The sequence below is a fragment of the Castor canadensis genome, chromosome 6 (assembly GCF_047511655.1).
Source record: "Castor canadensis chromosome 6, mCasCan1.hap1v2, whole genome shotgun sequence".
NCBI lineage: Eukaryota > Metazoa > Chordata > Mammalia > Rodentia > Castoridae > Castor > Castor canadensis.
Genome location: NC_133391.1, coordinates 145779601 through 145796994, shown reverse-complemented (window position 1 = coordinate 145796994; position 17394 = coordinate 145779601). Strand labels below are relative to the sequence as shown.

Genomic DNA, 17394 nt, shown 5'->3' with positions numbered 1-17394 from the left:
AATATGGAGAAAGTGCTAGCCATTTCAAATATTTTATTATGATAAAATAGTTTTACTTAACAAAGCATAACAAATTTCAAGTAAAGAGAAGTAATGTTTTAATTAGGGAAAATCTCTAATGGAATCACATTCTAAACTTTAGAATATGAATCTAAAGCTTAGGTGTATCTTTTGAGTAGCACACAAATTAGATAGGTGGACAACAGTAAATAAAACAAGTTGCTTTTATTTTATAGGATTGTCTTATTTAATACTAGCATAAGCATGAAGTCCTAGTAGAACCATCAAATTCAAACTTCTACTAAAAATAAACACACATACTGTCTGGATTTGTGGAGTTAGTATTCTTGCCTCTATTTGCCACCATTTCATTTGTTGCCAAAATAGCAGTATTTGATGATAGCTGAGAAATAAAACTCATCATTGATAAGAATGATTTTGAAATGTCAGAGAGTAGCAGGCTTGAGGTTCTAGAAGCTCTTCATTACCTGGCTCAGAAGGGGGGAAGGTTGGGAAGTCAGTGAAGGATGAAGATCTCAGGCGCTTCTGAGACAAAGTTGACACTAAAAGCAGATTGCAAACTCAAATCAATAAGGGAGTGGGGATTATGTTTGTTTGCTTTGGATTTTTGCTATTTTGGAAAACATTTTAGATCACTAATTTAGAAAAATCTATGTCTTTTTATTAAGTAAAAGAAATAGTGTGGCTCTCTAGTGAGAATTATAAATTTCCTTTCCATTCAATGAAATTATTCTTGAGTGCTGACCATGTGTCAGACACTCTATCAGTCATGATGATATCAATGAACCATAATGAAGGGCTCAGGTGTATATATAAGTTAACAATAAAGACCCATTATGAAGGGAATCACTGGAGTGCTTTGATGTAAAAGAGAGGCAAACTAAGTTATTTGTTGACTCAGAATATAGTGTATGACACAGCTCTTCTTAAATCGTAGGCATAGATAGTTATGTTTTAAATGGCCAATTTGAAAGTTTCTTAGTAATTTCATAATCAGAATAATCTAACAGTGAGTAGTCAGTAGTCAAGGCTATACTTACCTCCCTGAGACTGAAAATCTATAGTATGCAGAGTAAAGGATGAAGACCGTGCACGCTTTCTTGATAAACCATTACATTCTGCAAGAAATTCAGTGGGAAGGGTAAAATTGCTTGCAATAACAATGTATCCTCAACTGTGCTATGGGAAAATAAACAATTTTATTTTACCTACATAGATCATTTGACAACATGTTAACTCCTGAGCCCGGTTTTCAATATTGTAGTTCATAGGTTGGGGATTATAAAACTATAGACACATCATATTGGTATGAAGCAATTAGAAATGAGAGACTTCCTCAGGAAATTGTACAGGCATTTTGAGGTTCTACAGAGAATGTTTGGGGAAGGCTACAGTCAGGGGTTAGAACCACAAACTCTGTGATTGCACACATCAGTCTTGCTCATATCAGTATTTTCAGAGATCTGCATGTCGCCTTTCAAAACAAAGGCCCGTCTACATGTATGTTTAAAAACAAGAAAAAACATTAACTTTTACAGAGTTGTGCCACATGCCAAAATGCTTGTGCCTGCTTGTTTTCTTTGTAGAAAGAAATACAGAATGGGAGTCATTACCATGTTCTGCTGCTTCACACAAGGTATCATCTGCAGGTCTCTGAAAGAACACAAAGCTGCCAGTGAGAACAGAGTATTTGCTGTTTTTGCATCAAATTGTCACCCTACCACTGTATAAGAAACCTCTTAGAAGCCAGGGCTTGTTGGCCCAGCCTGGACAAAACAACTCATCGGCATGTAGTCAAGATAGATTCAAGTTTAGCCCAGCAGCGTTTTTATCTCAATGACTAGAGACTTGCTTGTGGAAGTTTGCTTAAAATGCAGAGTTCTGAGGCACATTCTCAAGGTTTTGCAATTGTTGATCTAGAGTAAAAATCTACTTTAAACAAACAAACAAAAGAAAAGGCTTGGAGTTTGAGTTTTTCTTTAGTTTGTTTTGTGCATGGTGGAGTAAAGGACCTGCATAGTAAGAATGAAAGACAAGCCAAAGTGCGAATGACAGCAGTCTTATTGTTTGTATTTCACAGCGCTTGGTTTCAGGGTGATGCTCAAAAACTGCGTAGAGTCTACATGTCCCTTTTACACAAACATTGCCATTTAGCATCTATTTTTAGGCTAGATCAGGTGTGGGGACCTATGAGGAGACTTAGCCTCCCTAATCTCTTTCAGTCTTTCCTTTTTCAAGTCACTCCAAATAAGCAAATTATCTTGGTAAAAGCAGCATGTTAGTCATTGCTTCAAGGTAAGGTCTTGGGTTCCCATTTCAGCCAAATTGATGTCTATAAATCTCTACTACATGAATAATCCGGAGACCTACTCTTCTAGTGAAGAACAAGATAAACCTATGTACCCATCACATCTTGGTATAGCTAGCTTCTTTGAAATAAAATTTTCTTTGTCAAAGTAAAATCAAATAAAAGTAGTTTGATCTTACCTTAAAAGTTTGTTCTCTCTTTTCAAAAATAAATATTGGTTGAGCAATGACAGATTTTTCTGTAAAATGAATAGGCAAGAAATCAAATCATATACTGACATTTCTAACACCACCTAAAAATGTTTGAAGAGAGGTTTTAATTTGGTTTTGTATTTTCCTTTGAGAAAAATCCAAACTGTTTTGCATGGATATTATAAATATTTATAAATAATTTAACAGTTAATTACAGAAATAATACTTAGAGAAAGTGAGAGTAGTATGTTTTCATGCATTGAAAGATAATTCCATTACAAAGAACATGCTTGAGCTGGAGATATATCTCAGTGATAGAAGACTTGCCTAGCATGCACAAGGCTCTTGGATGGAACCCCAGAACCAAAGAAAGTTTTTTTTTTTTTAAGAGAACAAGCTTTAAAACTTTAAGGAATATAAAATATATTTATATTTAGAATCTCATTAGTACATAGTGACTACCATCATTAAGAAGAAAAAGTTTCAGTGGGTTAAAAATATATCATCTGGGATCCAACTTTTACTTGAGTTGAATCATAAGGTATAGATATCTGGGCATAGTGATACATGTCTATAATCCCAGCACTCCAGATGCTGAGACAGCAGGATCATGAGTTCAAGGCCAGCCTGGGTTATATAGCAAGACCCTGTTCAAAAAAAGGAAGGAAGGAAGGGAAGGACGGAGGGAAAGAGAGAGAGAAAGGCAATGAGAAAACAGAAATGGTATAGATACACTGTACATCATCCTTAAAATGGTCTAAAACAAATTCATATTTCCTACACTAGAGTAATCATATAGTAAACTATTTTCAGTATTCAGATTAAGGATCAGTCTTACACAGTGTGATAAAGTACATCAAGTCCTGCAAGCCTTATTACTTTTTAAAATATTTCTCAGGCAAAGTAAGACAATGAAGATAAACTCATTCATTCTAGGGTATACATGAATGATAACCAGTTTCAAATATGAACACTCCCAAATACTTGCACCTGGTGGCTACACCTGTAATCCTAGCTACTTGGGAGGCTGAGATCAGAAAGATTATGGTTTGAGGCCAGCAAAGGCAAAAGTTAGCAAGCCCCCCATCTCAACCAATAGCTGGGCATGGTGGTGCATGCCTGTCATCCCAAAATATACAGGAAACTGAGATCAGGAGGATTGTGGTTGCAGGGCAGCCTGGGCAAAAAAGTATGGGAGACCTCATCTTAGTAGAAAAAAGCTGAACATGGTACACACCTGTCATCCCACCTACTGTGGGAAGCATAAAATAGGAGAACCAGAATCCAGGTTGGCCTGGGAAAAAGCAAGACCTATCTCCAAAATAAGCAAAGCAGAAAGGGCTGAAGGCCCTACTCAAGCTCTACTCAAGCAGTAAAGCCTAGGAAATGGAAAGCCTAGGAAATGGAAAGCCTTAAATTCCACCAAAAAACACCAAAAACAAAACTCAGGCTCTGGAGTTAGGAACATATTCAAATGTTAAATTGGCTATATATTTTGGGAAACTTAGTATGTTTGTACTTGGCTTCCTCATCTGAAGAAAAACAAAGATTAGAACCAGTACTTACAGCATTTATGTGAAGAGTAAATGAGATTTTTAGATATACTTAGATCTTAGCATGACAAAGTAAAGCCTTAAAGAAAAAATATTAAATATTTGGCATACCATCAATACCAAGTCTATTTACTTTTGGTGGGGGATGGTACTGGGGTTTGAATTCAGAACTTCACACCTGCTAGACAGGTGCTCTACTGCTTGAGCCCCCCCACCAGCCAATACCAATTCTAAAACTCATAGCTGACATTACTAACTGATGACAACACATTCCAAAGAGTCCAAGCAAAGCCTCAGAACTTTTCTCATTATAGCAGCCATTACTGATATATTGTCTTGGCATACACTGAGTTAATTTGCCTCCTTGAATCTAATAAATAAAGCTTTAGCTAAGAAATTTCAAGAAACTAACAGTATCAAATAGTACTTTTATATGCCAAAACGTGGCTCCCATTTCCTTAAAATCTTATCCTATAAAAGTGTCATAAACTCCGCCAGACCAACTTTGTAGTCTCTTGGATCCATGCGAACTTGGGTACTTTATCCATCTTAGTGATAAACTATTCAGTTCTTATGCAAGTGCTTCCCCTGTCCTGGGAGACAAGTGAACTCCAGCAAAACAACAACAACAACAAAATGCTCAACAACATAGTTCAGTTCTTCATTCTTTCTCAGAATAAGCTCCTTTTCCACCAATTATATTGTATTTAAGCAATGAAATTCCTAGTGACTTTGAAATCATTGTGAATGTGCAATGGAATACTTATAAGTTAGAACTAGGTTTAAAATAGTTATTCTTAAAATAGTATGACTTGATCAAAACCTAGACAAATAATATTTTGACTCTCTCCTGGGCTCCAGTCAAGACATACAGCTAAAAACATACAAATGGATCTTGAATGGTAACATTACTTTAATCACAAAGGAAATCACTTGCAGTTTGGAGGGTATATGGTAAAGTAAGACCATCACTTTTATTCACTAATTCAACAGCACTGATTGACCATCTAGTTTGTGCCAGCATTGTTGGGAGCAAGTGATACGTGGTCTGATTAAAGGTATATTACTGTCAGTGCAGCTACCTTCTCTCCTTGACATGCATGACCCAGTACATTGCTTAGGAAGCAGATAATCTCCATACTTCCTCTTCTACTTAGAGTCTCTCTCCTTTTTAGCAGTTCTCTTGGCTCTAAGGACAGAGTCAAAATAAGCACTTATCAAGCCACTGGGCTCATAGGAGACATCTTACCTCACACAGTAGAAGAATTTGAAAACAAAAGCAAAACCCTTAAAGTTACATTTTAAAGTTTCAGTCTGTTTTATTCCTAATAGTCAGTAATTAATCCACTTATTCAATAGGTATGTATTGAGAGGAAACTATGTACAAGACATTTTAAAGGCATTGTGACTAATGCAGTAAAGAAAAGAGATGTCATCCCTGCCCCACAGAGCTTACAATGAGAAGTGGAAACAGAACTTAACAATTAATTACACAATTACTAAAATCAATTGGGATAAGGGTTACAAATGAGAGGTGCCAGGTTCCCAGCAAAAGTGATCAGTAGGGATACTTGACTGGTTTTCGAGGTCACAGTAGGGTTCTCAGCAGAGGGGATTTTTAGACAGACTTTCAGGTTAATACAGTTAAACTGGCAAATGTGGACAGATTGCAAGCAGAGAGAGAAAGAAGAGTTGTCACTGAGGGAGAACAGAACTTGGAAAATTCTAATAATGGCAGGAACCAGTATGCCTGAACTCTAGGAGAAGAAAGGATGAGTGGCACAAAATGGGGATGGAGATGAGGTTGGAGCTTTGCAAGGACTTGAAGTTTCTTTCAAATAGTTTTGTTTTTATTCCAAGAAAAATGGGAAGCCAATGAGGCAGTGATTTGCTCTGGTATGTATTTTTGTTTTAAGATCACTTTATAGCACAGAAAATTAATCCGAGGGAAAGGGGCTGAGGGAGAGGAAATAAGAAATATTATTAAAAGCTAGTCTAAATTCTAGAAAATTACTGGTAAAGCTGTTCCTTATTTCTTTGTTTAGAATCTCACATCCTTAATTTTTTTGAGGGAAATGGAATTAGTTAACAGTTTGTGTTACTGAAAGGAAGTACAGTCTTAGGTGAAAAGTAATGAAAATGAGGGGACAGGAAAAAATATTCTAATTCCAAAAGATCACTTTTAGTGTTTTGCCTGTTTTAAGACTCTTGAAGCATTTAATCTGTATATTCTATGTTGTTTTCTAAATACTTTATTAAGAGATGACATTCATTCATCCTACGAATATTTCAGTGAGTACCTAGTCAAAATACTACCTGTATAACTCAATCTTGGTTTATCCATAATTCTGCTCCAAAATGAAAGTACACGGTACGTCAAATACTTTTATCCATCATATTGTTTAAGGTAATTATTCTAATCATTTTATGGATTAAATGTATTTTCTACCATCAATAGATGAAGAAACCAAAGCTCATTAGAGTAACTTGCTTCAAGTCCTATCAAAGCCTTTAATTAAACGCAGTCTTCCCTCCTCCAAAACTACTGATCTTAACTCCCACATGTCATACTTACTATGTTAGTGAACTTTCTTTTGCTGTAACAAAATACCTGAGATAATTAACTTATAAAGAGAAATGGGGTTTTTCCTGTAGTTTTGGAGATTTCAGCCCATGGTTTATTTCTCCTATTGTTCTGGGTGAGGTTTACAGCATGGTGGGAGAGCATGGTGGAACAAAGCCACTCACTTCATGGCCAGGGAACAAAAAAGAGAGAGGAAGCCAGGGTCTCACACTCCCTTTCAAGATCAAACCCTCATTTACCTAAAGAATTCCAGTAGACCCCACCCATTTGAGTTCTACCACCTCCAGATAGTGACTCCCCAGACACCAAGCATCTAACACATGGGCCTTTGTGGATAATCAAGATGCAAACCATGGTACTAACATATACCCAATACTTCTATGCCAGCACAAACCTGTTATAAATGTATAATATGCACAATCCAGCACCATGGCAAGGAAAAGTTGATTGACCATACACATGTACTCCTATTTCCTCCTGAAATCAAAAATCATACAATAATAAAGTGGGAAAGTGGAAGAAAAGAAGCCACAAAGACAGGGAAAACTGAAGGGAAATCGTAGCAACAAACTCTTGGAAGGTGAAAAGCAGGCAGGGAAGTGGTAACTGATTTAGCAGAGCAGAAAAGTTGATCTACAATCTCAAGAAAGCAGTGGAGGTATGAGAAAGCAACCTGTCCCCCTCCCCACGCCACCCTCTGAAACAGCAAAGCTCAGGAGTTGGTATCACTGAGGCCTTCTGGAAGGAGAGATGAAGTTTGACTGAAAATAATATGTTTTGTCTATTTGGCAGCAAGCAACTGTCTCTCTCCTGACCTAGCCAAAACTGGAGGTTATTTCCTAGAAAAGATAAAACATCCAGCACAATTTGAAGTGGAAGGTCTAAGGATAAAAGTTTGCATATATAACAGGTCCCCTATTGTTGCTCTAGCAAATTAACCCAAGTTTAGTGACTTAGAATAATAAAATTAACCACATGACAGCTCTGGAGGTCGAAAGCCTATAGTGAGTTGGCAGGGCTGTGTTACCTCTAGAGGATATAGAGTAGAATCCATTTCATCAGTGTTTTCAACTTCTAAAGGCTCTTCTCATTCCTTGGCTCATGTCTCTACAACACTCTAGCCTCTGTTTCTACCATTACACCTCCTCTCTCACTCCTGTTTCCCTCTTTGCTTCATAAGAACATTTATAACTGTCTTTGGCCTGCCTAAGTAATTTAAGATAATCTTCCCACCTCACGATCTTTAACTTAATTACATCTGTAAGATTTCTTTTGGAATGTTTTAAGAGTACATTTGCACAGGATTGGGACGTTAGGATATAGACATCTTAAAGGAGACATTCTCTCTACCACATACACAAAAGCTTGAGCACGCAATCGACTCAGTTCACAGAGCGCTGGCAACCAGGTTTATTTCCTCCAGCAGGAAAGTAGATTTTTCTCTGGAACATCTGACCAATGTAAAAATAAAGACCTAGGGCAGGCACAGTTGGCTCATGCCTATAAATCCTACTGACTCAGGAGGCAGAGATCATGAGGATCAAGTTTCAAAGCCAGCTGGCAAATAGTTTGAAAGACCCTATCTCAAAAATACCCAATGCAAAAAGGGCTGGTGGAGTGGCTCAAGTAGTAGAGTGCCTACCTAGCAAGCATGAGGCCCTGATTTCAAAGCCCAGCACCACAAAAAAAAAAAAAAAAAAAAGATAAAGATTTAAAGATATTGACCTAAGGGTCCCCCAATGAATGGACAAGCTAGATGGTGAGTACCCAAGTCAGGCACACATAGCTGCTAATAAGCTTTTTAATACCTCTCTGATAAATACAAGCAGGCTCTCAGGGATCCCCAGACATGAAACGCAGTATTAAACAAGTAAACAGAAGAAAAGTAAATTGAAATGAAAAAGGCTATACAGTGTTTTAGATATATACCATAGATATGTCATTAATATCCTCATAAACATTAAATCATCATGAAACAAACACAGAACACTATTTCTTTAAAAAAAAAGCAATCAGAGAATAAGCTCTTAGAAGTTAGACTTTAAAATATGATAGTAGAATCAATGTTGACAAAAACAACTAAAGGTTTACAAAAATAAAGTTGGATAAATAACCAGAAAGCAAAGCAAATGAACAGAAATGAAAAATATAAGAAAACCCAGATGATCAATTCAAGAATCACTTAAGACCTGAATAATAGCATTGGAGGGAGAGAGAGAAAGAGAATACAGAAAAAAGACGGCATGGAAATTTCAACAACTAGATCATGAAAATCCCCCCAAGTTGAAAGACATAGCAGATTGCAAGAACCCATCCGATGCTCAGGATGACATGAAAATAGATCCATACCAGTGTACATCTTGAAATCCTAGAACTCTGTGGATAAAGAAAAGATCCTAATGCCATCCAGAAGGGAATTAAAAAGGGTCAGGAATTAGAATGGCTTTATGTTTCTCAAAAACACCAGAAATGAGAAACAAAAGAGCAATGCTTTCAGCACTGAAAGGAAATTATTTTCATCCTAAAATTACATAATAATATAAAGCTTTGGTTAAGTGTGATAACATGATTTAAAACATTTCCAGACTGCAACATCTCAAAATACATGTCCCATATTTACCCATTCTTGGGATGCTTCTGAAAAACAAGATCCATGAAAAGAGCTAGTAAACTAAAGATCCAAGAAACAAGGAGACCCAGAGAGATGAGACCAGTCTTCCAGGTGATGAAGAGAGAAAACCCAGAACAACAGCGTTATGCCCATCAGAGAGTGTCTAGGCCAGAATGGAAAAGGTCCCTGAAGAGTCTCCAAGAGAGAAGTCTCCAAGAAAATGTAATCAAAACAAGTCGAATATCCTAAACAATTGAGTAATTTAAAGGTATATTTATAAGATTGGTGGAAAGTTTGGGGATCAACAAGTAGTAATATACAATAGATAACAACAGTAAAAATATGGCACAATTATGAACTCCAGAGGATATAAAAAGTTAGGCAAGAAAGGATAGGAAATTATAATATGTTGCATGACTCACTTGCAATACCATATACATAGTCACAATAATGTCAATAAGAAATATTGATCTGATCAAACTTATGATATAAATTTGGGAAAGATACAGGGGTAGAATGCAGGCAGATGTGTGGTGATAGTGTTTGTAGGGTTCAGGAAAATCTGTGAAAGGGATCTAAATTTTTTAATAGTGACAAATCAATGGTGCCTAAACCTAAAAATAAAAAAGTAACACTAAATACTTGATATTTGGATATATGGAGGTTGATATCCAAAGAAATTGCCATGAGAGTTGAGTGCTACTATCTTTGGGGATCAGGAAAAGTAAGAACAACGGAAGAGACTAAAAGCACTGCTGTTCTCCAAAAGGTCTTGTGGAACTTTCATTTCTTCAACCACATGAATATGTATGTCTCTGAAAAAATAAAAATAGAAAATAATTCCTTTTCTACAATAATGTCAGAGCCATAATTAAAAGAAAAATCTCATGTATCTTGCCAAGGATATACCTCTTGTTGAGTTATAGTGCCTGGCAAGTACCCAGTATCTTGTTTCTTCGTTTTAACTATTCTCTGGATTAAAATATATAGAACTATACTACGGACACACAGGTAGGAGGACTGAGATCACAGGCCAGCCCCAAGTACCAACGTGAGATGACATCCGAAAAGTAGCTACAGCTAAAAAGGGCCGGGGTCATGGCTCGAATGGTAGAGCTCCTACCTAGCAAGTTCAAGGCCCTGTGCTTGTGTGTGTGTGTGTGTGTGTGTGTGTGTGTGTGTAACGCAGAGTCACTAAGTTCAAAGAGTAACTGAAACTTTTCCAGAATAATTTCGGAAGCACTGTTTATGATGGTGTCTAAGCTCTTGAAAGGCATTTTATGTTCTTAGCGTTCATCTTTTTTTTTTTTTTTTTTTTTTTGGTGAGACTTGGGTATGAACTCAAAGCTTCACACTCACAAAGCGGGCGCTCTACCACCACACCTTCAGTCCATTTTGCTTTGGTTATTTGGGAGATAGGGTGTCTCCTGGGCTGACCTCAAACCATGATCCTCCTGATCTTAGCTTCGCAAGGTGCTGGGATTACCAGGATCAGTCACCAGCACCCGGCTTTGGTCTTCATTTTTACTCAAAACATGTATCAAAGTCCTAAGACAATTCAATGAGTATATAATAGCTTTGTTCTTCAGGATTCCCAAGTGCCATCACAGTCAATGTTTACAATCAATACAAACTTGTTTTCCTTTCTTTTAATATGTAGCATAATCTTCCCCTACCCAATTTTGGGGTGTTGTCCCGGACCTTTATTTCCATATGTTTAATTGACACTTGGTTTCTGACAAACTTATTTCAACTAGAAAGTTAGAGAGAGGATGGGGTTTGAAAGGATTTACTTAGCCAAAAGATGATCCTGAAAGAAGAGAAAAAGACTGAGAATGGAGTAACTTTTGGCTCAGTATGCCAGTGGACATGGGGTCAGGCACTGTCTACAGGCCTCCAAGTTTCTCCTCCTCAGCTTTTACCGTGTGGAACCTGCAGACTTCTTGCCATTTGATAGTTTAGGGAAGAGGAACCTGAGTTCTCTGCACTGGATAGACCAGGTTGTCCTAGCAATGACCAGGAAGGTTGTGGGAACCATCCTTATTGGAAAGAGGGTAGCTGAAAACCCTCTGCTGAGGGTCACTTCTAATTGCTACCCAGACTGGAATTATCCACTTGGACTGTAGCCCTGGCAGACTCTGCTTGTTCCTTTCCTTGTCTTCCTGGGCCTTTCCTCATGTCTCTGCCACATCCGCTCTTCTAATTTCTTCTCCTTGGACACCATCTCACACAGTTCTCTGATACTTCCTGTTATGCCAGTCCTCTTCCTCTGCCATTTGTGTCTGATCAAAGCATGAATTTGGGAGCTTTGCAGTCAGATAATCCTAACACAGCGTTTGAAAAGTTATTCTAGTCTCAGCTTTTTCATTTCTCTCTCGCGCTCTCTCAATGTATATGTATAAATATTAAAGGTTTGATAATTGAAGCATATGGAGCACCTTCCACTTTAAACTTTTTTGCAAAAAAAAAAAACAGAATACCTATCTTTGTCTGTCTATCTATCTATCTATCTATCATCTATCTATCCTACCTATCGATCATTCTATCTAGTGATTTGCCTATCCTGCCATCCTCCATTAATACATGTCTCCCTACATGTTCAGATACGACATCTTTTTTTATATATACATACATAAATATATAGCAATATTTCAGGCTACATATTTACAGAATTTACACTCCATAAAACTTTGATTCCCTTCCCTCCTCTTCTCAAATCATATGTTAAATGCACTCACCTAACTATTCTGTATTAGCTTCAGCAGAAATGCTTCATTGTTTCTCAAAATCTTTCTTTTTCTTTTCACTCACTTCCTAGTCTTACCCCTAGGTTGTTTTTCACTTCTCCTTATTGTTCATCTACATTTCTTATTTTTTTTTTATTTTTTAAGATCAGTGAGTTTCTGATTCAGGCTATGGCTATAAATACTAGTCTTAAAGCATCTTGCTTCTCAAAACGTGGTCCAGACAGACTACCAGCATTGACGGGGAGCTTGTTAGAAATATAGAACACTAGGCCCCACCCCAGATCTACTGAGTTAGAATTACAGCTTGCAAGCTCTCTAGTGAGTTGTATACAAATTGATATTTTGAAAGTCCTCAAGAGCTGGGGGCATGGCTCAACTGGTAGAGCATCTGCCTAGCAAGCACAAGACACTGAGTTCAAACTCCAGTACTCCCCAAAAAAAGTCCTCAAGACCACCTCTAGGTTTCTGTCAACAGAGGTCAAATTCAGAAAGGTGGCAGCAACAATTCCTGGCGTTAGTGATTAAACTTGTGGGATATTCTGAAAAACCTGTAAATTAATGAAGAAATGATTATTATTCAAACCATACACTATGATTACAATTTTTTGGTGCAAGGTAAAGTCATAGGGCTGAATCACAATCTTGATTTTTAAAAAAGGAACAAACAAAATCCCAAAACTGTATTAAAATCTTCTAAAGATGTTTTCAGAAAGGGCAAAGTGTAGCCCCCCCAAAAAAATGGATCTGTATCAGTTCACAGAAGAACCACAAACATAAGACATTCTGTACTTATTTCTAGCCATTTATTGTAAAATGCAAAAGGAATGAAATAAACAATAAATTAATGCCAAAATGTTTTCAAATGTCTGTATGGAAGGAGGTGGTGGGACCACAGAGTGACATCATTAATTGTGCTGGGATACTCTTGGATCTGTTTTATGGGATGCTTTATACCACCTTGAAGGTAAAATAACCGGGACTCCAGTGGGAAATCAGGCAACATTCATAGTAAGTTTTCAGGCTGACTCACAAAGCACTAGCAATTTTGGAAAAAAGATGTATAGGTCCCTGCTGCAACAATTGCAGCATTTATAATAAATTTTGTGTACTAGAAATACCAGCTATTTGTAAGTTTGTAAAATAAAAGTATGCAAAATAAAAAGGGGGGGGGAATGTGCTATTTTCCATCTAATTCTGCAGCTTTAAACACTGCTTTGAGTTCTAATTAGAAATGAAGTTATAAGCTGCCAACTTAAGATAACTAGCATTTCTTGGTTTGGCTTCATTAATTAGAAGCCCATATGAGAGAAAAATGAGAATTAATATGAGAACAAAATGAGGAAAGTTATTCCTCTTCTCATCAATATCAAGCTGACCAAGGAGGCACTCATTTTCAGAATGGCAATTATTTCACAACAGGAAATTGTACAGAAGATGAGAATACTCAGTTCTCCTGAACAAAGCTATCACCACTCAGAGCTACTCTAGACTATCCAACTTTCTGACTTACCTAATTCTCCTGCTGATAACCTTCAAAGGACCTGTTCATGGTTATGTTCAAAGACCCTCAACTTTTTCTTCATTGGTTTGTACACTAATCTAGACCTAGACACAGACCAATTTTGAAAAACCATGGCACAGAGATAAGAAAATTTCTAATGTGTGCAAGAAGCATCAGCATTTGTATTAAACACAGATACTGCCCCTTCTTGGAAGTAGAACCAAAGACGAGAAAGCTCTGTGCTGACTGTGTCCTCACTCCAAACTGGGCAGCTCCATTTATAATCCATCAAATGTGGCTGTGAACTGCAACCTGTGACTACATTTCATTTGCGTTTTAGAATCTAGAGTTTTGAAGCAGTAATAATTATATAATAGAAAAATTATTTTCATTCCTTAAAGTTTACTTCATTAATGTATTTATAGAGAAGTTTGCAGGTTCCTAAAATCAGAGAATTTTAATTAAATCACCTCATATAGAACATTTGGCAAAATTGCCCCGTGACTGAAGAAACTGGCTTTTTACTTTTTAGGGGGCTCTGTAATTGATCCCAAAATATGTGGTTATCATGTGTATGTGCTCTATGTTGGGAATGTCCAGGGTCTATAATGGTTTCATGAAGATCTTTTTTGTTTTCAATAAACCATTTTCAATGTATATCACAGCATGCTCCTTTAAATTTCGTTGTTTCATGATCAAAACATTTTTCTTCGGATCAGTCTTTGTTCATGCTTCTTAAAGGCAGTTGTTAACAAGTGAGATGCTTATGCAAGTTAGGACTAGTCTTTACCTTATTGTCTTTTGGAATGTCTAATTTAACATGAACTTAACAATTACTATGATCCAGGCGTTGATGGCTCACAGCTAACTACTCAGGAGGCAGAGATCAGAAGGATCGCAGTTTGAAGCCAGTCCAGGCAAACAGTTCATGAGACCCTATCTCGAAAAATAAAAAATCACAAAAAAGCAGAGCTGATGTAGGCTCTGAGTTTAAGCCACAGTACTGAAAAAAAACAAAAAAAAAGAAATTAACTACTATGAAAATTTAGACCTTGCTGATTTCCCAGATGCTGCTTTTATGCACTGGTAATATATTATATGTAATATAATATAAAAACTTACATTTGTATCATACTTTACCTGTTGTCAAACATATCTAAATATATTAATATTCAGTGACTAGATGAATGAATACTAGGATCAGAATATATGTATTTTAAAAACCTACACCTTGGAGAAAACAGATCTGGGTCTAAGCTCCCTCACCTTAAATTATTGTGTGAGCTAGGGCAGGTCATTTGACTCCTCTAAGCCCAGGTTTCCACATCTATGAAATGGGGATCATAAGACCTACCTCATAGAGTTGTAATGATTAAGCAAGGTCACATATATTAAATGCTTAACCCTGTGCCTGGCTTGAAAAAAATGCTTAATAAATGACTCTTATCACATGATACAATCTTCAAGAGGTTAAGTTATTAAACTCTTTTACTCACAAGGAAATTAAAGGCTCCAAAATTACAAGGCATTCATGTGGTCTCACAGACTATACCTAGGGCCCTGGGACTAAAATACATGAGAACTGACTGCCCCTGTAAGTTGGCCTCCATCTGTGGCTTCCGTTGTGAGTTCAATGACTATTTCACAGCTTCTTCTTTTCTGAAGGGTGACATGACTGGGGTAAAATGACTCTCTCCTGCTTCCATGGTACTATACAGACCTGGCTCAGATGTGATCCTGTATTGTGTTTTTGTTTTGCCATCTGTTGACATGCAAGATGCTTCTTTCATTCTTGCTATTATTCATATTCTGACTCTAAAGAGATTTGCACAAGAATGTCTGCAGGCAAATGACATGGTGATACTAGCAATTTCAAGTCTAACGTCAGTATTTACTTTCAGCCACTGGCAAGAATACCAAGAATAACAGAAAAATGTATTACCTTTGACAGAGCACACCCATTTCTCTATCATTTGAAGCTGTTATTTTGACTATGAATAAGACTATTGTGTGTCTTTGTGGGAACGGTACTTGCAATCTTTACTTGAATATGTTTACCAGAGCAAACATGGGACTTCTGGTAATGTCAGAAGGATAATGTCAGAAGGATCTGCTTGCTCTCTCTCTGCACCATCCCCTTGCTTGGGCCCCAGGGCTAATAAAGATGCAGAGAACGTCCGAGGACATGCTTGGTCAGCCAGTACCATTTGGAAATACATATTTCATTTGACAGCATTTGTGAACCACATATTTTTCCCTCAGAATAACTCACAGTGTGAAAATGCTTCCATATGTTAGAAATGGGTATCTCTACTTTGGGACGAGAGGGGGAAACAGAAATAAAGTCTAGGTTTCAAGGGATGTTGAAGATATATATTGAGCAGGAATATACACAGGTTCAAAATGGGATCTTCTTAAAGTTAATCTTAAATAATCCTCTAGTAAAGTTTACTGCTAAAATTAAAGAAGTGATTTCTGACACAAAATATTATATTAGTACAAATTAAGTCTCTATTTTAAAAGACTACTGATAACTTACTACATCTTTATATATTGAATTCAGATAAATTTAAACTCTTCCTCTTCTTTAAATTCCTTCATGGATTCCCAATTCACATGCAGGATGGACACTGAGAACTAGTCCTTGGTGGCCTAGGCAGCCAGAAAGGAGTCAAACTGCCAGCCTAGGCCTCATAAATCCAGAAGGCCTGTGCCCCTTCTCCTCTTGAGAACACACAGAAGTCCCTGAGGCCAGCCCTCACTCACTCTTTGGTGTGAAGGCTCACCTATACTGGTCCCCAGGGACTTGAATGGAGTAAGAATAATGGACCATCTGCCACAGACGCTTCTGCACGCACATCTGTTTTTTTTTAAATTCATACATGCATACAATGTTTGGGTTATTTCTCCGCCCTTCCCCTACACCCTCCCTTATCCCCCCGCCCCCTCCCTCTCCCCTTACCCCCTTGCTACCCAGCAGAAACTATTTTGCCCTTATCTATAATTTTGTTGAAGAGAAAGTATAAGCAATAATAGGAAGGACCAAGGGTTTTGCTAGTTGAGATAAGGATAGCTATACAGGAAGTTGACTCACATTGATTTCCTGTGCATGTGTGTTATCTTCTAGGTTAATTCTTTTTGATCTAACCTTTTCTGTACTTCCTGGTCCCCTTCTTCTATTGGCCTCAGTTGCTTTAAAGTATCTGCTTTAGTTTCTCTGCGTAGAGGGCAACAAATGCTATCTAGTTTTTTAGCTGTTTTACCTATCCTTGTATCTCCTTTGTGTGCTCTCCCTTTATCATGTGATCAAAGTCCAATCCCCTTGTTGTGTTTGCCCTTGATCTAATGTCCACATATGAGGGAGAACATATGGTGTTTGGTCTTTTGGGCCAGGCTAACCTCACTCAGAATGATGTTCTCCAATTCCATCCATTTACCAGCGAATGATAACATTTCGTTCTTCTTCATGGCTGCATAAAATTCCATTGTGTATAAATACCACATTTTCTTAATCCATTCATCAGTAGTGGGGCATCTTGGCTATTTCCATAACTTGGCTATTGTGAATAGTGCTACAATAAACATGGGTGTGCAGGTGCCTCTGGAGTAACCTGCTGCACACACATCTTATTGTAATCCCTAGAACTGGTTTGAGAAAAGTAAAAAAAATTTGCACACTTACCAGAAACATTTTGCTCAACATGCTAAAGAAAATTACAAGAGAAAAATTTTCACTTTTAAATTTATATGACTTGAAGAAGTCTCAGGAAAACTGAATACAATCCTGTAGATGTATGGATTCCTTCCTTCAAGCTTTCGTGATCAAAGGAATATTAAGACTTATCGAGAGGTGAGGATTAGAGAAGATATTTCTAGTT

The 17394-nt window shown here is 37.3% G+C and overlaps 1 protein-coding gene across 2 annotated transcripts in view; it reads right to left on the bottom strand.

Annotated features, from left to right (window-relative positions):
• Ranbp3l (RAN binding protein 3 like) overlaps nucleotides 1–17394 on the bottom strand; it is a 49423-nt gene that overhangs the window by 18511 nt on the left and 13518 nt on the right. The window contains exons 3-6 of one of the 2 annotated variants that reach the window (XM_074077616.1): nucleotides 2509–2567; nucleotides 1635–1674; nucleotides 1062–1139; nucleotides 489–563 (exon numbers count right to left, since the gene is read on the bottom strand). In XM_074077616.1, coding sequence (XP_073933717.1) covers nucleotides 489–563; nucleotides 1062–1139; nucleotides 1635–1674; nucleotides 2509–2567 — 252 coding nt within the window. The remainder of the gene's footprint in view (nucleotides 1–488; nucleotides 564–1061; nucleotides 1140–1634; nucleotides 1675–2508; nucleotides 2568–17394) is intronic. The other variant, XM_074077617.1, reaches the window with a different exon arrangement.